At 57.2% G+C, this 24,801-nt stretch overlaps 2 protein-coding genes across 5 annotated transcripts; one reads left to right on the top strand and one right to left on the bottom strand.

Annotated features, from left to right (window-relative positions):
* The first annotated feature begins 688 nt into the window (after positions 1-688).
* On the top strand, positions 689-13,117 carry TMEM132A (transmembrane protein 132A). 2 transcript variants are annotated; one of them, XM_057552187.1, is made up of 11 exons: positions 689-1,063; positions 3,524-3,738; positions 3,933-4,151; positions 4,911-5,242; positions 6,932-7,081; positions 8,147-8,345; positions 8,430-8,573; positions 9,656-9,858; positions 10,610-10,886; positions 11,231-11,422; positions 11,837-13,117. In XM_057552187.1, exons 1-11 carry the CDS (start codon positions 964-966, stop codon positions 12,875-12,877), a joined length of 3,072 nt encoding a protein of 1,023 aa, XP_057408170.1. In that variant the 5' UTR covers positions 689-963; the 3' UTR covers positions 12,878-13,117. The 2 variants fall into 2 exon arrangements, with proteins under 2 accessions (XP_057408170.1, XP_057408171.1); XM_057552188.1 differs by having other exon boundaries at positions 691-1,063; positions 8,150-8,345.
* SLC15A3 (solute carrier family 15 member 3) lies at positions 5,817-24,801 on the bottom strand. 3 transcript variants are annotated; one of them, XM_057552189.1, is made up of 8 exons: positions 24,189-24,801; positions 20,892-21,181; positions 18,816-18,963; positions 17,257-17,367; positions 16,364-16,532; positions 14,749-14,907; positions 13,813-13,968; positions 5,817-6,074 (listed from the first exon to the last, which is right to left on the bottom strand). In XM_057552189.1, exons 1-8 carry the CDS (start codon positions 24,744-24,746, stop codon positions 5,998-6,000), a joined length of 1,668 nt encoding a protein of 555 aa, XP_057408172.1. In that variant the 5' UTR covers positions 24,747-24,801; the 3' UTR covers positions 5,817-5,997. The 3 variants fall into 3 exon arrangements, with proteins under 3 accessions (XP_057408172.1, XP_007174545.2, XP_057408173.1); XM_007174483.2 differs by lacking the exon at positions 5,817-6,074 and adding an exon at positions 13,035-13,332; XM_057552190.1 differs by lacking the exons at positions 5,817-6,074; positions 13,813-13,968; positions 14,749-14,907 and adding an exon at positions 15,781-15,929.

The following is a 24,801-nucleotide window of genomic DNA, read 5'->3' as shown; positions in this document are numbered from 1 at the left end:
TCTGTGGCAATAGTGGGCTTGTGGGGGAGGGGGAGGAGGGTACCCCGTCCAGCCCTGTGTGCAGGAGTGGCAAAAGGCTGGCCCCCAGCCAGAGAGAGGCTTGCCTGTCCTCCCTGCTTCCCCACCAGACAGGAGTTTCTGCGTCGCGGTTCTCAACCCCGCCCATAGATTGGATCAGGCATTTCGGGGAGGGGCCTGGGTGTGGTTTTTACTTTTTAAGCCGCTCAGGAAAGGCTAACGTGCAGCCAGGTGCCCCGCTCTGGACCTCGCCCAACGCTGCCTGGCGAGCGAGGCTGCGCCGAGAGGCCGGACCTGGGAGGCAGCCCTTCCCTCAGCAAAGAGAGCAGCCCTCCCTCTTCAGAGACCCACAGACTTCTCCCAGGGATGGGGCTGCCTGCATCTGGGGCTCTTCCTCTGTCAGAGCAGTTGTCACCTGGCCCTACTGGCCCCTCTCATCCCCTCTCCACCCCGGAGCTCGGTTCTCTACGTCCCCCCCCCCCACCCCGAATTCTGGTTCTGGTTCAAGTGTCAGATGCCTTTATAGGAGAGCTGCTTGTGGGGTGGGGGTGAGGCAGAGGAGGTGCTTTTTCCTCATTGGTCAGGAGCTTCCGAAAGGGAGCGAACCGAACACGTCGTCATGTCCCTTTTGGCAGAGGCAAGTCAGTCCCCGGGGAAGTGGCCTTCTGCCCGACCTCTAGCACAGGGGCGCTTGGGGCTTCGGCATCCGTAGGGCACTAGGACCCGGCGGAGCTGAGGGGCAGCCCGTGAGCCGCGTTCGCTCCCTCCCACCCTCCTGCTCCAGCTCTAGCTCCCGCTCCATTGTCTGGGAACTGCAGCCGCGGGGCGGGCGGGCCCGCGGATTGGCGGGCGGCGGGGACGCAGCCGGCCCGGTCGGGCCGGGAGATGCCGGGAGGACCGCGGCCACCTGAGCCGCCCGCCTAGTCCCGGCCTTGCGTGGGAAGGATGAACGTCTGGATGGCGGGGCGCGCGGCAGCGGCTCCCCGGGGGCCCTGCGGCCCCTGGCTCTGCCTGCTGGTGGCCCTCGCCCTGGACGTCGTGAGAGGTCAGCGGGAGGGGAGGGGCGGGGCGGGGCGAGGGGCAGCCGGGCCCGAGCAGAGGCCGAGCGCGAGGGATGCTCGGGAGCCGGGAACCCGCGAGTTCTGGGACTAAACCCCGAGCCGGGTCGCCCCGCAGCGTGCCCTGAGGGTTGGAGAGGACTTACCCCTGGGATCTGGCCCCCAGCCTCGCGCCTCTATGGCTTTCCTCACTTGCATAACCTGGCAACTTCTTCCTGACCCAAGGCCAGCGGGGTCCCCGGGCTCTCACCGTCATCCCCCCATCCTCGCCGTGTCCCCGCACCTTCCACGAGTTTCCCCTCCAGTCGCGACGTCTAACCTGGCTGCCCCCTGCCCCGCACGCACCAGCTCCCTAATCTGCGGTACAGAGAGCTGTAGCCCCGTGGCTCCTGGCCTCCTCCCCGCAACCATCAACCCAGCCCCCACGGAACGGGAAGCAGCCCCTTTGCCCAGGACCTGCGAGATCCGCAGCCGCCTTCCCCCTGCCCCAAGGAGCTCTTTGACCTTGGAATTACTTCATCGGTGCCTTCCTGAGTATGGGGATCACTGGAGGAAGGGGCACCGCCTCCCCTGTGCCCCTGCGTGGGAGGCAGACTGCCCTTGGCGCGGGCTGAGGCTGCTAGGTGGATGATGCCACAGAGAGCGAGGCATTCCCTGCCCCCCTCCCCCGACAAGAGAGCTGAGCTCTGAGTGATGCGAGTCCGTGGGAGTCAGGCCACAGAGCATCTTGTAATTATCCAGGCAGTGGAGTATGGAGTAGGAGAAGGACCAGAAGCCAGGGTCTGCCCCCAGGGAGCCATAGTCACTCACCTGTTACACTTCGGGGTGGGGGGCGCAGGGAGTGGAGCTTCTCAGCCACATGCCCCTTGCTGGAGAGGGTCTAGAAGGAGGTTGAAACCATCACGTCCCCCAGCCCAGCAGTGGGGCTGAGAGCGAACTGGCTTTAGGGCTGCTTTCAGCCACCTGCTCCCCTCCCCAGGGGACCCAGCAGGAGCCCTAATAACCCCTCACACAGAGAGAAGAGGAAAGCCTTGTCACATCTATTATGCAGCAGCAATAATCCCTCCTCCAGACAGCGCACCATAGTTTACAAAGCCCTCCCCTGTCCACCGTGTCACTAAATGCTCGCTCGTTCTACAGGTGAGGAAACTGAGGCTCCAGGATGTTAAATGACTGACCCAAGCCTAACCGAGGAAGAGTTAGGACGTAAACACAGGTCACCAGGCTCCCAGGACATCCTCTCCAGGGATGGGGGATGCTGGGATGAGTAAGGCAAGGCCCCCAGCCGACAGACAGGAAGATAACTAATTCAGGGGTCCAGAAGACTGAGGGGACTGGTGAGAGGGCACGCAATCAAGGGGGTTTCCTTAAGAAGGAGGTGACAATGACTCTTGACCCTGAAGGAGGAGGGAGGCGCTGCCCAGCAGAGGAGGAGAGACCCACACTCTAGGGAATGAAGCCCACAGGGTGCACGGTGGAAAGCAGCACAGGGTGGAGAGAGGTGGAGGGTGGAGAGGCAGGGTGTGTGTAATGGTTGGTGTCTGGGCTCTGACTCCCAGCTCCATCACGTTCCTGCTGTGGGACCCCAGGCAAGTCCCTGAACCTCTCAGCTTCATTTTCTACAACCATAAAATGGGATTAATATTAATAGAACCTAGTTCTCAGAGCTCTTACAAAACCCGAAAGAGTTAATACATGTAAAGTATTTAAAATAGTAGCCAACATATAGCTTGCTGTCAAAAAATGTTAACTATTATTTTTAGGGCTAACTAATAGTCAGTTGATACAAACCAAATATGGTCTTAGGGGTCCTTTGCCCTTCTGACTGTTGGTTGAATACTTTGACTCTCTCCCCAAGCTTATGGTTCCCACCCCCCTCCCCCATCCTAGACTTGCACTCCAGTACCCAGTTGGGATGGGTAGAAGGGAGCAAGTTCGGGAAACCAGTGCAAGGTTGCCATGGTGATGATGCAGAGGGAGTGGGGGTGGATGCCCAGCCAAGTCTGGCCAAGGACCCAGGGGCTGAGAAAGGGTCTCTACTTCTACAAAGCTCACCTCATCACCATCTTTTACTACATAGACCCTGTCTTGGGAGGTCTGTACCCCACAAATGCCTTGGTGTCAGAGGCAGGTAGGTAGGGGGCAGGAATGGGAGAGGAGGAGACATTGAGAAGGTTCTGCTGGCGTGAGGAAGGCCTGGATCTGTGGAAGGCAGAAGAAGGAATGACTCAGAAGCTGGCAGTCAGTCCTGGATGTAGATTCAAATCCTGGTCCCAGTTACCTCATCTGTGAAATGGGGAGACTCCCCCCGACACCCTGGGAGGATGGGACATTTACAACCCTTTTCTTCCTCCATCGCCCACCACTGCTGTGCCCCGGGACAAAGCTGAGTTCAGCCCCTGCCTGCTCTAAAGCTGTCACCATCCCTCCCCCTTCTCCCTCTTCAGTGGAGTGTGACCAGGACCCCCTGGACCCAGTCTACCTGCCGGCGGCCCTGGAGCTCCTGGATGCCCCCGAGCACTTCCGTGTGCAGCAGGTGGGCCGCTATCCACCTGCCAACTCCTCTCTGGGCTCCCGATCTGAGACCTTTCTGCTCCTGCAGCCCTGGCCCAGGGCCCAGCCACTTCTCCGGGCCTCCTACCCACCCTTCGCCACTCAGCAGGTAAGGAGGGGCCACCAGAGTCTCCTGGGCTAACCGGACTCAGAGCCAAGGTCTGCTGTGTGTGGCTCAGCCCTAGCTGTGCTCCCCATTTTCCAGAGGGGGAAAAGGAGGCCCATAAAGGCTATCTCCTGCCAGCCTGAGTTTTTGCTTCTCCCCACCCCTTGCTTTGTTGAGCACCCCCGTTCTCCCTCCAGGTGGTCCCTCCTCGGGTCACTGAGCCACACCAACGGCCAGTCCCGTGGGACGTGCGGGCCGTGTCAGTGGAAGTGGCTGTGACTCCAGCGGAGCCCCACGCCCGCGTCCTCTTCCACCTCAAAGGGCAGGATTGGCCCCCGGGGCCTGGCAGCCTGCCCTGTGCCCGGCTCCACGCCACACATCCTGCAGGCACTGCTCACCAAGCCTGCCGCTTCCAGGTGAGTGGGAGGGCCCCACCTGGGCTGGCCCTGCTGCTGTGTCCGCCAGAGGGTGGTCCCGGAGTAGGGAAGAGAGGGCTCACCACTCCTGGGAGGTTTGGAGATCATGGACCACCTGACTCCATTCCTGCTCTGCTGGCTTTCGCGGGTCCCTCTTATTTAGGGCCCCTTAAGGAGTTCAGTCCATTGTACATGACTTTGGGCAAGTAATGTAACCTCTGTGAGGCTCAGTTTCCTCATCAGTAAAATGGGATAATAACAGTTTTTACCTCATATTGAGTTGGAATAAAGAATAAATGAGATGGGTGCAAGAATAGCTTTTGGCACAATGCCTGGCACAAGAGCAATCCCTCAGTGAGTCTTTGTATTATTGTTAGCATTACTTTTATTATTGCAATTTCTGCTATTTTGCAGTCTAGCACAGGATTCCACTGGAGAGAGGTGTTCTGTGGGCTGTGGGATTCTGAGAGGCCTGAGGATTCTGAGTGGTTGTCAGGGCGGTCCTGGAGCATGATTAGGGGCAGGCGTTGGGGTTGGTTCCCTGTGGAATGAGGCTGTTCCCAAAGGTGGAAGAACGGCCAGTGGACGCGTTCTGAGACCTAGCCTCGGTCGCGTTGCCAGTTGGCTGTGTCACGTGGGATGCGTCTGCGGCCCCTGCTGGCCCTGCTCTCATGGACCCCTGCAGCTCTGGGTTTCCCGCCCTGGGTGCTGGGACTCCCCTCCCCCGCCACGCTGACCATGACCGTTGTGTCTTTGCAGCCATCCCTGGGCGCCTGTGTAGTGGAGATGGAGTTCCCCTCCCACTGGTTCTCCCAGGGCTCGGCCACGCGGGCCGAGCTGGCCTACACACTGGAGCCGGCAGCCGAGGGCCCTGGGGGCTGCGGCCCCGGCGGTGAGGAGGACCCTGGGGAGCAGGCCCTCCCAGTGGGCGACGTGGAGCTGCGCCCCGCGGACCCCCCACAGTACCAAGAGGTGCCCCTGGATGAGGCAGTGACTCTGCGGGTGCCTGACATGCCCGTGCGGCCCGGTCAGCTCTTCAGTGCCGCCCTCCTGCTTCAACACAATTTCACAGCCAGCGTCCTGACCCTGCGGTGAGCACCGGGCCCCTGGGGGCGGGTCAGAGGCCGGAACCTCTGCAGGAAGACTGCGCAGGTACCTCTTCCTCTTGGGGTCTTTAGTGGAATCCTTGACCTCTGCAAAACATGGGTCCGCCATACCCCCTCCAGGCCAAGCACTGTGATTGCCCTGGCAGCAAGCAGGACCCGGCGATTGGGCACAGCCCTGAACTTGGAATCAGAAGGAGGAAGCTCCCCTCCCCTGGCACTTCCCTGAGACTCCTTTGTCCAGTGGGCTAACATTGCCCACAGGGCAGTTGCGGCTCCAGGGAGGGGAAACGGGAGAGGGCTTAAAAACTGGGAAGTGCGGTGCCTGGGAGTGGTTAATGCTGGGATGCCCCGGCAGAGGCATTTGCCCTAGTCCCATTCACCTGCATCTTTTCCCTCTTACCACCCTCACCATGGGTCCTTAGCCTTTGGACAGAGCTGGCTCCTCCCCATAGGAAGGCCCTCCTTCCTGTCCCTTTCTTCAGGAAGTGCCCCACCCCCAGCCGTCCCCCACCCCAATCTTTTTTTTTTTTTTAATTAATTTATTTATTTTTGGCTCCATTTGGTCTTTGTTGCTGCGCGCGCGCTTTCTCTAGTTGCGGCGAGCGGGGGCTACTCTTCGTTGCCGTGCGCGGGCTTCTCATGTGGTGGCTTCTCTTGTTGCAGAGCACAGGTGCGCGGGCTTCAGGAGTTGTGGTGCACAGGCTCAGTAGTTGGGGCTCACGGGGCTCTAGAGCGCAGGCTCAGTAGTTGTGACACACAGGCTTAGTTGCTCCGTGGCATGCGGCATCTTCCCAGACCAGGGCTCGAACCCGTGTCCCTGCATTGGCAGGCAGATTCTTAACCACTGCCCCACCAGGGAAGTCCCCCCTACCCCAGTCTTACTCCTGCCAAGGATTTGCAGAGTGTGACTTGCCTATCCCATAATCGGGTTTGTGTGTGTCCCATCCCTGTGTCTCACAGGTGCCTGTCCCATCTCCGTGTCTCTCATGCCCTCCTCTCTCACTCGTATCATTGTTAGATCTCCCTAGACACTTAAAATATGCCAATCCCTGTGTCTCCACTCTGGACCTTCAGAAAAGAGCAAGGCCCGGTCCCCCTCTGGCACTAAGGGACCCCTAGTGGTAGGGAAGGGGATTGGACGGGCATGGACTGGATGATATGCTCTGATGAAGGTACAAAGTGCTGCAGGGGCTGGGGTTAGGGGGGTGGAGGCAGGGGAAATTCATCCTGCCACAGGGAGAGCTTAATAAAGGAAATGGTATCTGTGTTGCTGGAGACTTGAAGAATGAGCAGGTGAAGAAAGGAAGGGCAGACCAGGCTGAAGGCACAGCCTGAGCAAAGACTTAGAGGCTTCAAGGGCATCGTGCTCGTGTACTTTGGGTGCAGCTAAAGCTAAGAGTGCGTGGAGAGATGTCACAGCCAAAGAAGAAACTGGACCAGACCCTGGAGGGCCTCGGATGCCAGGCTAAGACTTGACTTTGTGGGCAGTGGGGAGTCATAAGTGGTCTTTGAATAGGGGAGAGCTGTGTGGGAGGACCTGCCGTGAGATGCGGTCCTTGTGGGTCAGAGGATGGCGAGGAGGAGATTCAGACTGGAGTCCCTTATCTTCCCGCTCTGATCCAGTCCACACTTCAGCACCCCCCTGACAAACTGGACCTGTGTCCCCTTCCCCAGGATCAAGGTAAAGAAGGGGCTGCATGTGAAAGCTGCCCGCCCAGCCCAACCAGCCCTCTGGACTGCCAAGCTGGACCGCTTCAAGGGCTCCAAGCACCATACCACCCTCATCACCTGCCACCGGGACAGGCCCGCGGGGCCAGACTCCAGGTGGGTACTTACCTCTCACGAGGGGTAGGGCAGGGAGGGATGGTACTAGAGTGCTAGTGGGCAGATTTAGGGGGCCCGAGGGGAGGGGGCTGCCGGCCCCCATATTCCCACGTAGGCAGGCACAAGAGCAGACTCCTTCGAGGAAGCAGCACAAAGCAGATATATCTTTTGTTCATTCAGCTACTATTTATCCATCCCCAGGTACGTGCCAGGAACAGTGAGTGTCTATGAGTCTTATTTCAGGTGATGACAATCTATCCTGGCCACCCAGTCACAACCCTCACTGCAGCTACCCTGCCTCCCACTATCACCAAATGGGTCCCTTTTTCCCGGCCATTAATATTCCTCCAAAAGCCCAGTTGCAGTTCTTAACACTTATGAACTCTTCTTATTCATGCCCTGAGTCTGGGTCAAGGCCATGCACTTTGTAGCCCCTGTCTGAATCCTAGTTCTGACACTTTTTGGATAAATAACTTGGGCAAGCCAGTTAAGCACGCCCCCGCCCTACCCCACCAGAGCCTCTGTTTCCTCACTTGTGAAATGGGGATAATGATGCATCCCTTAGGGTTTGTGAAAATAAGGTACCACCCAGCAAGCGTCTAGGCTGGTTCCTGGCACATAGTAGGTGCTTGATCAAAGGAAACCGTGAGGTTATTTATTATTCAAGGTGTTAAGTGCCAGTTCTGGGACTGGGAAGTGAATCTTCCTACTTGGTAAAAATTGACATTGGTGCTTCATGCCACCCCAATGGCTGTGGAAGACAGAGGCCTGAGTGCAGGGGGCCCAGGAAGGCAGGAGAGCCAGCAAGCATTCTAGGGGTTGGTAAAGTGGCTCTATGGATCTTGAGCGGATAAGAACTTGGGCTCTGGAGCCAGGATGCTTGGGTTTAATCCCAGCCCTACCACTTTTTGCTCTGTGACCTTGGGTGAGTTACATAACCTCCAGACCTCAGTTTGCTCCTCTGTAAAGTGGGGATAATCGTAGGACCTACCTCACGAACACAGGAAGCGCTCACAACAGTGCCTGGCCGCTCTCAAGCACTCAGATTCTCTCTCTTCTGGCCAGCAGCCCCCTTGAACTGTCCGAGTTCCTGTGGGTGGACTTTTTGGTGGAGAATGGCACTAGTGGGGGCGTGGCAGTCACTCGCCCTGTCACATGGCAGCTGGAGTACCCAGGCCAGGCCCCCGAAGCAGAGAAGGACAAAATGGTGTGGGAGATCCTGGTGTCGGAGCGGGACATAAGAGCCCTCGTCCCACTGGCCAAGGTAAGGGGTCCCCAGCTCTTCCCAGACAGGCTGGGGGCCAAGGGAGGTGAAGAACTTGGGGCTGAGCTTCTCCTGCACCCCCAGGCTGAGGAGCTGGTGAACACGGCGCCGTTGACTGGAGTGCCGCGGCACGTCCCTGTGCGCCTTGTCACCGTGGACAGTGGCGGAGCTCTGGTGGAGGTGACAGAGCACATCGGCTGCGAGTCAGCCAACACACAGGTCCTGCAGGTGAGTGGCACGTATGCGTTTGTGTACGCGTGGTGCACACAGCGTTCCTCCTTCCCCACTCAGGTCCCCAAGAGAACAGCTTCTTCTTGACACCAGTAACCTCATGAGGGGAACCACAGCTTTGGTCCCACCAACTCTCTCCAGAGTCAAGTGGGAGCTGTGCAACCCCCAAACCCCCAACTTAGGCACTTTCACGTTCTTACTGCACTGGCAAATGAACTGACGTGGGAGAGTTAAGGGCATGTACTTTATGGTGGGAAAGTTTTCATTTGAAGCCCATCTTTGTTATCAGCTAGCTGTGTGATTGTGGACAAGTCTCAACCTCTCTGAGCCTCCGTTTCCTAAGCTTTAAAATGGGAATCTATTTTAGGGATGTTGTAAGAATTAAAAGCACTCTAAGACAGTATCCAGCAGAGACCAGGGGCTGAACAACGGCAGCTATTGCTGTTATAATCATAATACAATATAATCATTATCGAATGGTAAAAATAATGACAACTATTATTATTGGAGCCTCATAATGACCCATGAGGTTAAAAAAAAGGCAGGGCAACACTCCCCATTTTGAATTCCCCTAAGAGGGGAAGCCCAGAGCCTGCATTTCCTAAATTCTGGCCGCCTGAGTGGAGGTGTCTTTGGCCACCTGTGCCAGCACTTTGTCTCTGTGTAAGTGGTTCCTACCTGAGGGTTCACGGTCTGCCGATAGGCAGATAGGTCTGCCTTGCCCTCAGCCTCTGCCTGCCCACTCGTACCTGGTGGCTCCAGCACCAAAGCCAGAGGCCAGCACTAACGAGGAGCCAAAGTTGTGGATTCAAACCCTCCTCTGCCAGGAGATTTTGTCCTGTGCAAATAGCCAGTTCCCCTAGCTGAGCCCCAGGTGAACTCAGGGAAGGGCTGTTCCTGCCAGGGGAATGGATCTTGGCTGCATGGGGAAATCTTAATCTGAGGACACGCATTACAGAAAAATACAGAATGAATTTCAACCGTACCCCTTTCTTATGGTATGGGGGTCAAGAGATGCCCCCCGGTCCATACCTGTCCCGGGTGGCTGAGCCCACCCCCTGTCCTCTGCCTTCCCACAGGTGTCCGAGGCCTGTGACGCTGTGTTTGTGGCTGGCAAGGAGAGCCGGGGTGCCCAGGGGGTGCAGGTGGACTTCTGGTGGCGCCGGCTGCGGGCCTCGCTGCGGCTGACCGTGTGGGCCCCGCTGCTGCCCCTGCGCATCGAACTCACCGACACCACCCTCGAGCAGGTCCGAGGCTGGAGGGTACCTGGCCCAGCAGAAGGGTAGGTGGAGCCCTGGGGAAGCTGGCAGGCCTTGGCGAAGTCGCTCTGGGACTGAGGGTGCAGGGGACACAGCCATAAGCCCGAGCTGGGGTCTGAAAAACTGCCCGATTGCCTGCGGTTCCTTCTCCCCCTGCCCGCCCATCACCCAGCTTCTGACCGCTGTTTGTGATTGCCGACCTCCACTCCTCTCCTCCTTCCCTGCCTTATTTCTCTATAGTACGTATCACTTTCTAACATACCACGTGATCTGATTAATCTTGTTTGTGGTCTGACTACCCTCCACACTCCTCCCCTAGAATGTAAGCCCTTGAAGGAGGGGATTTTGTCTATTTTGTTCCCTGCTGTGTCCTCAAAGCCTAAGATGGCACTTAGTAAATATTGAGGGGATCCCACCAGAGCCCAAGGACGAGGTGGCCTCAGGCCTCTGGAATCTGAGCTCCCAGGCCCTCCAGAGAGTGAGCACCGTGGGTCTCCCCCATAAGAGAGGGTCTCGTCACGCATAACCAGAGTTCCAATTAGGAGTAAGAGGAGGGCGAGAGCGGCTTGATGCATAGGCAAAGGCACCAGTCAGAAATGGGACTGGGGCGCGGCGCCTGCAGGTGGAAGGACCTGACCACAGAGGTGCGGCTGCGAGCGGGGCTTGGGGAACGTGCGCCCACTAGGAGCCGGGGCCTCCCGTGGGCGGGGCCCTCGGCCGGCTAGGGGCGGGGCCCGCGCTGACGCCCCGCCCCCGGGCCGCCGCTCCCCGCAGGGTGCTGGAGCCCGAGGCGGCAGGGGCGGAGGAGGCCGAGCGGCGCGTCCGCGGCTGCCGCCTGCAGTACCAGCGCGCCGGCGTGCGCTTCCTCGTCCCTTTCGCGGCCCACCCGCTGGACGGCGGCCACCGCCTCACCCACCTGCTCGGCCCGGACTGGCTGCTGGACGTGTCCCACCTCGTGGCGCCGCACGCCCGCGTGCAGGACCCGAGTGTAGCCTCGCTGGAGGGAGGCCGCGTCCTGGTGGGCCGGGAGCCCGGTGTCACCTCCATCGAGGTGAGCAGACGGCCTGAAAAGGGTGTAGGTGACTCCCATAATGTTAATGGGAAGGTGTGAAGAGTGTCGGAAGGCCCAGGGTGTACCTGGGGAGGTATGAACCCAGGAGGGTTGGGGATTGGGTCAGAATAGGGCGGCCCGTGTAACAGGGGAAGTCCTCAAAGTATGAAGGGCTGGGGTTGGGTATGTGGGAGCCAGGTCTTGAGGTGCCAGAGGTGGGAAAGCAGCCTGTGCAGATGCTGGGAGCACAAACCAGATCCCTTTGTAAGGGTGCTGGGCTCTCAGAGGGTGGAGGCTGTCTGTGTACGAGGCCCCCCCCACTTCCAACTCCCTCTCACCCTCAGGTGCGCTCCCCACTGTCTGACTCCATCCTGGGGGAGCAGGTGCTGGCTGTGACGGATGACAAGGTCTCGGTGCTGGAGCTGCGGGTGCAGCCAGTGATGGGCATCTCACTTGCCCTAAGCCGGGGCACTGCCCACCCCGGGGAGGTCACAGCCACGTGCTGGGCACAGTCAGCCCTTCCTGCCCCAAAGCAGGTGACAGCTGGGGGGTCAGGGGGATGAGGTCAACATCTCCAGCTGGGGGTTGATAACAGGGGGATGGGAGGTACCTCCACCCTTCACCTTAGGGTTTTCAGGATGAGGACTGACTCCCTGTAAGGTAGTGAGCTCTCTGCGGCTGGAGGTGATCAAGCAGTGGCTGGCTGGAGTGTGGCAGTGGGAGGTTATTAGATGGCTCTAACTGAGGACCCTCCCAATGACTCAGACCGCGGGGCTGAGTAGAAGACAGGTGATTGACGCATGTCCCCTCTCTCCCTGTGTTTTGTCCCTCTGCCTGTGTCTGTTTTCTCTCTGGTCTCTCCTCCGTGTGGCCTGTCTCTGTGGGAGTGGTCTCTGTGTGCATGCGTGCGTGCCCTCGCGTGTCTCTGCCTGTGTCTGTGTGCCCGACAGGAGGTGGCCCTCTCCCTGTGGCTGTCCTTCTCTGACCACACCCTGGCCCCCGCTGAGCTCTACAACCACCGTGACCTGGGACTGTCCGTCTCGGCCGAGGAGCCCGGTGCTGTGCTGCCAGCCTATGAGCGGGGTGCCCAACTCGGGGTGGTGGTGAGTGGGGCGGGCGTCAAGGGGCTGCCCCTGCATGTGGCTCTGCACCCGCCTGAGCCCTGCCGCCGGGGCCGCCACCGTGTGCCCCTGGCCTCTGGCACCGCCTGGCTAGGGCTGTCCCCCGCTCCCACCCCAGCCCCCGCCCTCCCATCCAGCCCAGCTCAGAGCTCACCGGCCCCAGAGGCCAGCGTGGGTGGAGAACGGCGGGCGGCAGGCAGTGTGGGGGGCAGCGGGGATGTGAGGCACAAGTTTGAGCAGGCAGAGGAGGAGGCCGGGAAGGAGAAGGCAGAAGCTAGGGAGGAGGAGGAGGAAGAGGAGGAGATGGTCCCTGCCCCTCAGCGGGTCACCGAGTTAGAGCTGGGCATGTACGCCCTGCTGGGCATCTTCTGTCTGGCCATCCTCATCTTCCTGGTCAATGGTGTGGTCTTCATGCTGCGCTACCAGCGCAAGGAGCCACCCGACGGTGCTGCTGACCCTGCCTCCCCCCAGCCGCACAACTGGGTCTGGCTGGGCACTGACCAGGAGGACCTGAGCCGCCAGCTGGACCGGCAGTCCCCTGGCCTGCCCAAGGGGGAGGGGGGCTGCCCCTGCGAGAGTGGGGGAGGAGAGGAGGCCCTGACCCTGGCCCAGGCCCCTGCTGGGGGCACCACCAGCTCCTCGAGCACCCTGGCCAGGAAGGAAGCCGGGGGGCGGCGGAAGCGAGTAGAGTTTGTGACGTTTGCGCCAGCACCCCCAGCCCAGCTGCCCGAGGAGCCCGCGGGGGCCCCTGCCGTGCAGTCCATCCTGGTGGCGGGCGAGGAGGACATCCGCTGGGTGTGTGAGGACATGGGGCTGAAGGACCCCGAGGAGCTGCGCAGCTACATGGAGCGGATCCGGGGCAGCTCCTGACCCTCCCCAGCCTGCCTGGCCCGGCGCCGTCGGCCTCTGGCCCGGGCAGCCTCCTGCTCATCCTCTGGTGCTTGTGGATGCGAGTCCCCTGCCTGGTCCCTCGCAAGGACTCCCACCCAGGCCCCCGCTGCCCTGCCCCTTGTCATGGACCACGGTCGTGAGGAAGGGCTCAGGGCCCTTATTTATGAGAACCATTTCATCCTAATGTTGGGTACAGAATAAACTGAGAAGGAAACCCCAGCTGGGCCTGCGGCTGTCTGTTGGGGGAGAGAGGCAAGGTGGGGGGAGTGGGGGCCGTGTTCAGCCACTGCCCCTCCTGGGACAGCTTTGGGAGGCTGGGCCCTGGGCCACCCTCTCATAGCGACCAGCGATCCCGATATACAGCAAGGCCGTGGCAGCCTGAATGCCGGCCAGCAGGAAGAAATAGAGGTCCATCCGGCATTTGTTGATGTTCCCTGGGGAAAGGAGGGGTTGGCATTCGGGTCAGAGTAGGGCTCCCCCAGCGCTGGCAGCTGAAGCCAAAGTGGGCAGTGGGTGGGGTCTGAAAACACAGGGCAGATAGCCCACTAGCATCGGGCTGCCCTAGGTGTCTCCTGTGGCGTCTACAATGCCCTGGTAGCTTGCTGTTCTTTCAGGGGCTTAAAACATAAGTACCACAGAGAAAGGTGACCCTTAGCCAGAATGGCAGAGTTCCGGAAGCAGGAAGGTGCCTTGGAGGTCTGCTGAGTTCACTGATTCCTTTTGGGCGGTTAGGGTACCTGAGGCTCAGGACAGGACCATGCTGTGGGCGCTGGGCCGGGTTTGGGCGAGAGCCCTGCTCTGAGTCTAGCATGCCATTTCCATCTGCCTGGGGTCGAAGCACTTGGCAGCTGCCATCACCTTTCCAAGTCGCCCTCCACGCATGTCCCATTCCCGGGGAGGCCCCCCACACTCACCAAAATCCTCCGGGCAGTGCAGCCAGCCCCCCGGCAGTGACAGCAGTGCCACCAGGCTGGAGCCTAACAGCGAGCCCACCCCAGACAGGCAGAAGAAGATGCCCATCATGGCGCCCTGCATGGAACGCGGGGCCTCTGAGTACGCAAACTCCAGGCCTGCAGAGAGGGAGGAAGGACGACCCAAGGGGCTGGTGGAGGAGCAGAGCCTGCTGGGCCACAGCCCTCCCCTCCCCCAGCCAAGTCTCCCTCCTGGCTTCCCCTGGGTGACCCCTTGCCTCTGCCCTGCTCATCCCCCCTGAACACCTCCACCTGGGTGCTCCCACACTGCTCTGTCTCCCCTCTTCCCCTTCCTCCTGGGTCTCCCATTTCAGTGACAGAAGCCCCGTCCTCATCCTCTCTCTCTCTCACCCTCTCTGCCCACCTTCAGCAGCATCACCAAATCATTTTGATTCAACCTCAGAAATCTCCCAGTGTCTCCCCCGCCCCATTCCTTCTGCCCTCGGCCACATGAACAAAGGGAAGACAGAGAGGACCGCCTTTGCCCAGAGGCCTTGGAGAGGGCCTCATGGAGGAGAGGGCAGTTAGACTGGGAATTGAAGGGGAAATGGGAGTTCACTTCCAATCTGGGAAATGGGAAGGCAGAGGGAACAGCAACGGCAAAGTCACAGAGGGTGGGGAACATAGCACCAGGGGGACTGTGGGGGAAGGTGGTATGGGAAATGTCTTATTCACCTCTAATCCCCACTGCCTATCGCAGTGCCTGGCACAAACCAGTGCTGATAAGTCCCCACGGGGTGACTGCAGCCCCGCTCAGAAAACCCTGCCTTCCTCCATGCAGACAAGCTCCAGAGGCTGTGCCCGTGGGACCTCTGACTTGGAGGCACCACCAGGCAGAGCCCATCACCCGTGCGAGAGCAGGGGAGGGGTCCAGCATACCTGGGATGCTGGCAAAAATCTCACTGATCCCGATGAGCAGGTACTGAGGGGTCTGCCACCAGATGGACAGTGGTGCTGCATAATATGTGTTCTGCCCAATCTGCTGGGACACCGTCTGGTTGTGACTGATGTACTCTAAACGCTCCATCTCCAGGACTCCTGGTGGTGGGGAGAGGGGCTACAGTCAGGCCCACAGTAGGCAGCTTAGCCCATGACAGAGCTTGGCATGTAGTGGGTATTCACTAAGTAGCCAGTCATTGACTAGGCAGCATGTAAGGAAAAGAACACTGGCCCTCCAGCTCTTCCCTTTTCGCCTTGGCTGCTAGGAAGCTCTGAACTAGGTTTTGCACTCAACAACCGTAACAGCTCTCGTTAATTGAGAGCCTGTTATAGGCGAGGCATTTAATATGCATTCTTGTAAGTAAGAAAGAGAAATTTAGGTTAAGCAGTCAGCCCTGAGTCACACAGCTGATAAGTAACTGGGGCTGTATTTGCGCCCCAGCGTGTCTGGTTTCAAAGCCAGCCCCATTCCCATGATATCACATGACTCCTACTGCAGCATCAAGTATTACAATAGCATTTCTAACCTGGCTTTCAAGTTTAGTTTATCTCCTTCCCCTTCATTGCTTAGGAGAAAGCTGTGCTCTAGTGGAATGAACACCAGATATGGAATTAGGTGACTTGGGTTCCAATCCTGGTCCTGCCACTGGCTAGCTGTGTGATGTTGGGCCAATCACTTAACCTCTCTGAGACCCAGTTCCCTTATGCAAGAAGTAGGAATAAAAATCCCAGGATTATTGTGAGGATCAAATAGGACAAAATGCACTAAAGCATGTAGCTGAAAAAGAATCTAGTTTGGTTTTCATACTTGCAACACAATACTACTTATTGAGCTTTAATTCCTCTGGTTCCTACTTGTGTTCCAGGCATGGTGCTGGGTGCTTTACCGACTTCATCTTGTTTAATCCTCACAACACTCCTGCTAGACCACATTCCAGGAGGGTAGAGCCTGGCCTCTGCACAGGGTCTGAATGAATTACTCTCCGCATTTTAAAGATGAAGCTCAAAGACACTAAGTAACTTCAGGATCGTTAAGTCACAAAGTGAAAAGGGCTGAGGTTTGTGCAGTAGCATGCAAGGCTTCTTTACCAGAGCTTCTTTCTTATGAGTGGCTTCAAATCCTTTTGAAATGGAAGAGGGAAGAGAATAAATAATAGATACTTTTTGAAAAATGTCCCCCAACTGCTAAATGGCTGTGTGTCTTTAGAAAATGCATTCAACACATTTTTTGAGCACCCGTGTGCATTATTCATAGCAGTGAATAAAAAAGAAAAAAATCCCCTGCCTTCAGAAAGCTTACATCCCACTGGGGAAAATCATTTTTCCTCTCCTGGCCTGAGTTTCCTCGTCTGTCAAAACGAGGGGAGGCTGGACTCAAGGAGGAGGGTCTCTTTCAGCTCACATCTTCCAGAAGCCAAGACTGGCACCCACGGGTGGAGGGTGTACTTGGCCCAGGCCCACAGCTTCAGCATCAACCCCTGGTGGAGCCAGCCTCCCCCCAGCCCCAGACAAAGGCCAGCCCCCTCCCCAAGGCCCTCCACTCAGGCCGACATACCTGCCACAATGACCGAGGTGAAACCAAAGAACATCCCCAGCGCCATCTTCTGCAGAGCCGAGGGAAGCAGCTTGCAGCGCAGCAGTAAAGGATCGAGCAGGTGGTCCTTCACAGGCACCAGGATCAGCAACACCACGACGTTGGCCAGGAGGAGCCAGGCTTCTGGGATCTGGGAAAGAAGGAACCAAGAGAGGCAGGCTAGCAGAGCAGAAGGAGCTCTGGGCTGGAGTCTGGAGACCTGGACTCCATCCAGACTGTCCCTGGGTGACCCAGAGTCAGTCCTTTCCCCTCCCCTGATACACACTCCTCGGCTGTGTAACTAGGGGATGGATTAGATCAGGGATGGCAAACACGTTCCTTTAACTTCTATCAATTGGTAGTGGCTGCCTGGAATGTTCATGGGCTCAGCATGAAAGAATGCCATGATCGATTAGTGATGTCTGCCATGGGCAAGGAAGGGAGGTCTAGTAGCAGATATGTCATTTATCTGCCAGCTCTGAAGATCTTTGATTTTAAGAGTCTCTGAAATGCCAAGGAACTGGTTTGGAAAGTCCTGGTGAAAGGCAGAGATCTGAGCATCCAGGAGTCCCACAGAGGGAGGGAGCAAGGTAAAGTTGACGATGCCCCCGAATGTGCCTGATCTGAGGGCCTGGTGCAAACTGGGCAGTGAGGCCCGCTTCAGAGCAGCAGTGGGTGGGAGTGAAGCTGGCCTGAAGTCTTGTATGCACTTGAGCCTTTTGGCAGGATGTCTGGGCCTCCAGGTGCGTTTCCTGTATCCCGAGGATGCCGTGCCGCTGGGGGACGGGAGTGTGGCGGCAGCTTCATTTCCTCCTTTTCTTGGAGGAAGCCCCCCGCCCGGCCTGAAGTGGGGGCTGAACACGTGTGTCTCTCACCTTGTAGCCACCGCCCTGGGCCCTCAGAGCCGCAGATCTGTTGGCAGGGTAGTCTGGGAAGATGTTCGGGATTTGGAGGTGAAGACCTTGCAGGACATAGGTGGACTGCATCTGCCGAGAGAGCTGGAGGTGAGGCTGGAACAGAGTTGGCCGCCTCACCTCCGTCCCAGGATGCTCCCAGCTCCAGGGGAGGCATTCCTCCGCAGTAGCACAGGGCAGCTGGGCAGTTGTCCCCTCGCCCAGCTTCAGGGGGAAAGTGACCTTCCCACCCTCCTCCCTCCCCGGTAGCTTCCTTTGCTCTGTTCCCAGGCCTGAGGGCTGTGCGTGCCGCTTTGCTCCAGAGCCCAGGCCCAGCTGGTCTGGCCCACATTCTTGTCTCCAGGGCCTGGCACGGAGTAAGCGTGGATAAATATTTGTTGACATGGGGAAGATAATGCATGGCTGTCCCCGCAGGGAGTGCTCATCTGACACTGAGGCCAAGCTGAGCCCCACAGGTTGACACAACTGGGGACCGCGTAGGCACTGACCCTGCAGAGTGGCCCTGGACAGCAGCAGGAGCATGCTCCAGGGGGCCCCGCCACACCGGCCGTTATCCCATTAGTTGCTGTATGAGGGAGGGGGGGTCTGGGAGAATCCTGCAGGAGGGCCTGGGGCCAGAGGAGGGCACTTGGGTTGCTCAGGGCAGCAGCTGTTTGCTGACTGGTATGGAAGGATGTCAGTATTCTGACAACTGGTACGACTAGGGATCAACCATGGACACACATGTCCCATCATAGACACCTTCCGCCTCTGTGCCACCCCCAAGTAGCAGGCTGGCCCTGCATGACCCTGACCCTCTGCAGCTCGCAACAAGGTTCCTGCAGAGCATGTGTGGGAGGCAGTGACCTTGTGGACTGGGGATTAGAGGCTGGGGTTAGGCTGCAGCCCACCCTCCACACACCCGCACACACATTCACTGCAGTAACCTTCCCCTTGGGGAGCGGGCGGGAAGCAGCGGTTTTCAAACCTGGCTGAGCGTCTGCATCATCTGAGAAGTTTATTACACTAGAGACTCCTCCAGCAATTCTCTTTCGGTAGTCTGCGATGGGACCTGGGAATCTGTATTTTTTTAAAAGCTCTGCAGGGGATTCTGAGGCGCAGCCAGGGTGGGGAACCGCTGTTGCAAAGCACTTGAGGCACTGAGCTTGCCCCTAACTTGCTGTGGGGCCTCGGGCAACCGACACACCTTCTCTGGGCCTCCGTTGCCAAGTTGGAGAATCTGAATGCTGCAGAACTGTTAGAGCCTCTAGTCTAACAGGAAACTGAGGCCCGGAGAGATGGGGTGACTTATTCAGTCACTGGGCCTCAGACCCGTCTCCAGAGCTCCTTGTGCTCTACCATCCAGAGAGAGTAATTATTGGGACTTAGCGCCAGGCGCCACCCCAGCTGCTACGTGGCAGCAGTTCACTTTGTGAGCCCCTCCCCCTTACCACATACCCTGAGCATCTACCGTGAGAGATGAGACCAGTGAGGGGCCTGGGGAGCCAGTCCCCCCAGAGCGAAAGGGCAGGGGTGCTGACCTGGAAGTATACCATCCAGTAGGGCACCAAGGTCACCAAGACGGGCAAGATCTTCACCAGCACCTGGAAGTTGGCGATGTCCTCTTGGGGGGAAGGGCCAGGCTGGGGAGACCTCTGGTCAGGCAGCAGCTGGGCACCTGGAGGGTCTCTGAGGGGCCATAGAGGCAGCAGATAAAATGGCTGCTACCGTCACCACCACCACGGCCACCTTCCCACCTACCCCATCATCCCCTACTTTAATCCCACTCCCCTGTCAGCGGCTATCACAGACATCATCTCGGAAATCGCCACCCTCACGTCCTCCACTCCACCATCGGCATCCCTTTCGCCATCATCACCATCATCACCAATGCCAGCATCCCTGTCATCACCGTTAGCATGGTGATCACCATCACCAAAGCCATCCCCTCCGTGGAGTTCTCATTCTATCACCATTATTTTTTCAGTGCTGGCACTGCCACTGTCAATACTATCACTGTCATCCCTGTGGCAGAGCTGGCGATCAAGACCCATTCCATCCTAGAGCTGTGGCCTCTCGGGTCCTGGGGAAAGGAAGACCAGAGGCTGTGGCGAGCAGAGTCTTGGGGGGGATTTTTTGGCTCGTAGTGTTGATGTACCATGGGAACCAGGGAAGCCCCAGTCCATGCCTGACTCAGAGAGAGAGGCTGTCACAATTTGAGACACCCCAGTTCCCCCAGTGCGGTCTCCAAGTCCATCCTCCTCAACAGGCAACATGGGGGCCCTCTCCCTACAGAACAAGGGATGGAGAGGTAGGGGTGGAGGGAACATTATTAGGAGACAGGAAAGATCAACCTTTACCCTTTACCCTTTGCCCTTTGTCCTGAGAGGCTTCTAATCCCTACTTGCCCAAGAGCCTTGCCCCGTCCTTTGAGATTCCGAAAGGGACGACACCGGTGTGGTGCGACGGCCACCATCAGCTTCTCCCCACCCAGTCTGTGATGTTGCTCTTCCACTAACAGGTGGATTTTAGCTGCCCTGCCCTTGAATCTGAGCTGGCCTGTGACTGTACTGACCAACAGAATGAGGAAGGAGTGATGCTTTGGGACTCCAAACCTCCAAAAGGCCTTCAAGGGACCGACAGCTTCCACTTCTTGCCCTCTGGAACATTCCCTCTTGGAATGCTCCCTCCTCTCGCAGCCCAGACAACTTGCCAGGAGAGGCTCCAGCCACCTGGGGGGCAAGGCCACACAAAGGGGGGCCGAGGTGTCCTCGTTGACAGCCAACGTCGACTGCCGGCCAGGAAAGTGAGCCGTCTTGGATGTTCTAGCCCTTTCAAGTCCTCAGTGACTGCAGCCCCCCGTGGTATCATAAGAAGCAGAACTGTCCAGCTGAGCCCAGTTACCCACAGGATTTTGAGGGGTAAAAAAAGGTGGTTGCTTAAGCCACTAAGTTCTGGGGTAGTTAGTTAGGCAGCAATGGACCATTCGAACAAAACCTTACAGCAATGCACCAGGTTGGGGGAAAGCATGTTCTATACCTTTTCTGTCTAGATCCCACTGACAGGAGCTGTAACTGGGTCCAAGGTTCTGGAGACAGGTTTGCTTAGCATAAGTAGTCAATTAACTCAGGGAAGAGAGGGGCAAAAGGAAGCCATTGTGCACATGCAAGGCCATTCAGCACCTTCCTCCCTTGAATGCCAGCTAATGGGAAAGGGAGCCAGTTTGGCTGACATCTTAGCCTTTCTTATACTTAATATCCAGGTAGCGTAGACTGCTATCCCAACAACCTTCACTGGTAGATCATCTTCATAACCACCACTCTACTGCCATGGCTATCACCATTGCCAGCGTTTATCTTCATTGTCGCTAATAACACCATCATCCCTATCTTTATCGCCACCATCACTGTCAAGACCATTAACATCCTCATACTTTCTACAGTTAGTCCACTGCCACTACCACCACCATCACCCTGACCTCTACCAACATCCTCAGTCATGGCGGGCAGCTCTAGCCCACTGGGGAGCTGGTCATCATAAAGGGCTACCACTGGAGCTGATCCAGAATGTCTTTAAACTGGATCACGTGGCCCCTTCACCTAGAGCCCTCCCCTTACCTGGCAGAGTGTCGGCGCCACCGCCTGGGACAGCGGTTCTGGAGAGCAAGTTTGAGCATGGAGGACACTTGGCTGCCTGTGGGGGGCTTGGTAATGAAGCTGGGGGTGGCGAAGAGGAAGATGAAGAAGGCCAGGCCCACACAGCCCACGATGATGCTGTAGCCCAGCAGGAAGTTGATGTTCTGTTGGATAAAGGCCAGCACCAGCAACGACAGCACGGCACCCACATTAATGCTCCAATAAAACCAGTTGAAGAAGCGGCGGTTGGCATGGCGGCCAAGATCCATCACCTGCCAGGCAAGGGTGAGAGTGAGGGCCAAGGAGGTGTGAGGGCACCCTGCCGTGTGCCTGTACCCCCTCTCCCACAGAGACACTTCTTGGATCAGTGGGTGGGCGTTCTGGCACTTTCCTCATCCCGATCACTAAATAGATGCTCAATAATATTTGTTGAATGGATGAATAAACCCTTCTCTTGGGAGTCACCTGTTAATGATCAGGACATTTTGACACAGCTGTTTCTTCCTGCCCTTGACACACGTTGCTTTTTTATTGTCACTAAGTAGTACACACAACAGATGTCTCTGGTGCCACTTGTTTCATTTCTAGCTGATTTATCCCTTTGTCTTTGAGCAATTCATACTGTGCGTCACCTTCATAGTCAGAAAAAAGCCAGTCAAGGTCTCAGGTCTGTTCCACATTATTAAACATGATTTGTGCATATTACTGAAAGAACAGTTAGAAGTCTAATTGAAAATTTCCTCTGCAGTTTGAAGATGCAAGTGGAGTTTTCCATTGTGCTCCCACCACAACTTGCCTCCCAGTCAGACGAAGTTGGCATAATCAGGGAAAGCAGAAGTGGTCCCAGACACGGCCCCAAGAGTGGGTTCTGGCCTGGTGAAAAAAAAAAATGGGCCCCCCAGCAAGGGCAGTAGGGCTGAAAATCTTTACCCTGGATTTGGATCAATCTGCAACAGCCAGGCCCCAGGCCCCCTTCCGGTCTGCTGGCTTGGATCAACTGCACTAGCTGCCCGTACCTCTCCTAGACCCTGGTCCCACATTCTGACTCAGCAGGTCTGGGGCAGGGCCCGGGCATCTGTACTTTTTAAAAGCAGTGATGTCTGGAGGTCACCTCTCTAGATAAATGATTCTGTACCCCATCACTGTTCCAATAACTCCCCAAACCTCAGAATCCATTATTCTCCTTCCACCCAGAGATATATATATCCATTAGTTAAGATTTTATCAAGCTTTAATTTCTGTAGTTGCATTAAGGATAAGGTAACTAGGTATTTTGTTCATTTTCCAAATGTAAAATTTTAGTCCATACAGGTGCGCTTAAAACTGCATCCCCTTGGAGATTCTGAGGGGTCCTCTTGGTGATGAGGAGGGAGGGGCCTCTCACTCACTGAGAATCCTTGCTGTAGACTTTCAAGCAGAAAATTGAATAAGTCCCATTATGAGCAGGCACTCCATTTATTAATTGGATATAAATGAATACGACAATTGCAACTCTAAGGGGAAGACCAGGCAGCCCATTCAGGATATAAATGAGCTCTCCCAAAATGAGAAGCCACTTTGTCGAGAATGATGGATGGCCCTTTCTGAAATCAGCAAGTGTGTTAAACACTCAGTTCCTGGGTATGGCTGCCTGCCAGACGGTGCCAACCGCTCCCCCCCGCACTGCCCATCCGACTGCCCCCCCTGAATTCTGCAGCAGCCCCCTCACTGCTCTGGTGTGCCCACTCGTGTTACCCCCATCCACTCCCTACCCTGTAACCAGAGCCATTTTAAAGAACTCAAATCTAATCAAATGATGTCCATCCCTGCCTCAAATCATTCTAGTGTTTCTGAACTGTCCTAGGGATCAGGCCAGACCCCCAGGCAGCCTTCCAGCCTGGCCTGGCCCCACCCAGAGTCCATGCTACCCAGTGGCCGAGCCTCTGAGAGACCAATTCTGCCACCAAGAGGAGGGACAGACAGGAGGCAGTAGATGGCTGAGGCCCTCTGGAGGTCAATGAAGTCAAGGGCACCTGGGGGTGGAGTGGGATGTCAATGAAAGAGCAGAATTAAGGGAAGATGAGAGATTCCCACTGGCAGATATTGGGGGTCTCCTGGTCTGCAGGAAGTTCAGTGGTGGCTGAGGAATGGACAGGGCTGTCCTGGGGGGCACTGAATCCCCCATCGTCAAAGGAATCCAAACGGGCTGGATGAGTCACTCCTTGGTAAGGACTCTGGAGATGGTGTTGGATGCTGGATTGTGGATGCCAGCTGGATGCAATATTCCTTCCAAAATGTCCCCTTTCTGATTGTAATGCATGCAATTAAAGAACATTTTAGAACAGACAATTAGGAAAAAAGTATAATTAGTCCAGTGGCACCTGATCACACTACTGTCACGATTTTTTTTCCTGTTTCCCCCTTTTGTTGACACCTGGTCTTTTCACATGGCTGTAATCATATTCTGTATGCAATTTTGCATTGCTTTTGCTCATTAACACTGTATGTGGTTTTGTTCAAGTCACGTTACATATTTTTTAAAATTACTGTCTAATAGCCCACTGAGTAGAGCTATCAAAATATAGCCACGTTATATTATATACTGTTATATACTAGCCATAGCTATATATAGCCATGTTATATACTGTTATTACACAGTATTTACTCATTCATTTAACAAATATCTATTGAATTTCTCCTATGTGCCATGTTCTGTCCAAAAGGGTACAGAAAAAGGCTCAGAAGTTAAGGTATTGGCCCAAGTGCCTCTGGCTGGTGAGTGGCAGAGTTGGGATCTGAACACGTGGGCCTGACTCAACCTCTAGCACAGCTGGCAGGAAGAGGCTCCCGCCAGCCTCTAGATCCCTACAACACACAGATGGGGTGCAAGGTGTGGGGCCTGAAGTGCAGCCACCCTTACCCTGCTCTTCGACCCGCTCTCTATGAGACCTCAGCCACGCTGATAAATGTCCTGAAACTTCAGTGTCCTAATCTGTAAAATGGACATAAAAATACTACCTACCTTCTAAGTCGTTAAGAGGATGAAATGAGTTAAAACACTGAAAGTGGCACATAGTCAAAGGCCAACTACGGTTATCACTATTGCTGCCATCGTTTTTGTTGTAGGGGTCCACACCCCCAAACCCCCAACCCCACAGCTTCTTTCAAATCAAGAAACTGGGCCCGGAGAGGGGTCACGCCGGCTGGCAGCCAGAGCCTCTTGACTCCCGGGTCCATCGCTTTCCCTCCGAACGAACGCGCCCCGGGCCTCCCGACGGGGCGGGCCCTCCCGCCACTCACCTGGTCGGCCCCGAAAGAGGTGAGGTTGCTCCTGACGGAGCTGGCGGCTAGGGCGAGCAGCAGCAACACCGCGTAGAGGATGGGGGCGCAGTAGGGGGCGGGCGAGGTGTGCGGGCAGCCGGGCGAGGGGCAGGCGGGCCCCAGCGGCAGGGAGAGCATCTCGCCGCAGAAGGAGCTGCGGCCGTCGGGGAAGGCGGTGGCGGCCAGCAGGCCGGAGGCGGCCAGGTAGAGCAGCAGGCTGAGCGCGATGGCGCGGTGGCGGCCCAGGTATACGTCGGCCAGCCAGCCGCCCACGGGCGCCAGCAGGTAGGAGGCGCCCAGGAAGACCAGCGCGGCGCGGGACGCCTGCTCGCCGGCCCAGTGGAAGTCGGCGCTGTTCAGGTAGAGCACCAGGTTGCCCGCGACGCCGAAGAAGGCGGCGCGCTCCAGCATCTCCACGAGCAGCACCGCGGCCGCCGCCGCCCGCCACCACCGTCGGGGCCCCCGCGGCCTGCGCTCCAGCAGCGGCCGGCGCTCCCCGGACGCTCGGGGCTCCACTGGGGCGCGCGGCCCGGGCATCCTGGGCCCCCGCTGCGCTTCTCAGACCCGTACCCTGTCCCCAGCCCTCCGCCCC

This window comes from Balaenoptera acutorostrata, chromosome 9 (genome assembly GCF_949987535.1).
Source record: "Balaenoptera acutorostrata chromosome 9, mBalAcu1.1, whole genome shotgun sequence".
Lineage (NCBI taxonomy): Eukaryota > Metazoa > Chordata > Mammalia > Artiodactyla > Balaenopteridae > Balaenoptera > Balaenoptera acutorostrata.
Note: the sequence above shows the minus strand (reverse complement) of the source record. Positions and strands in the feature narration are given on the sequence as shown.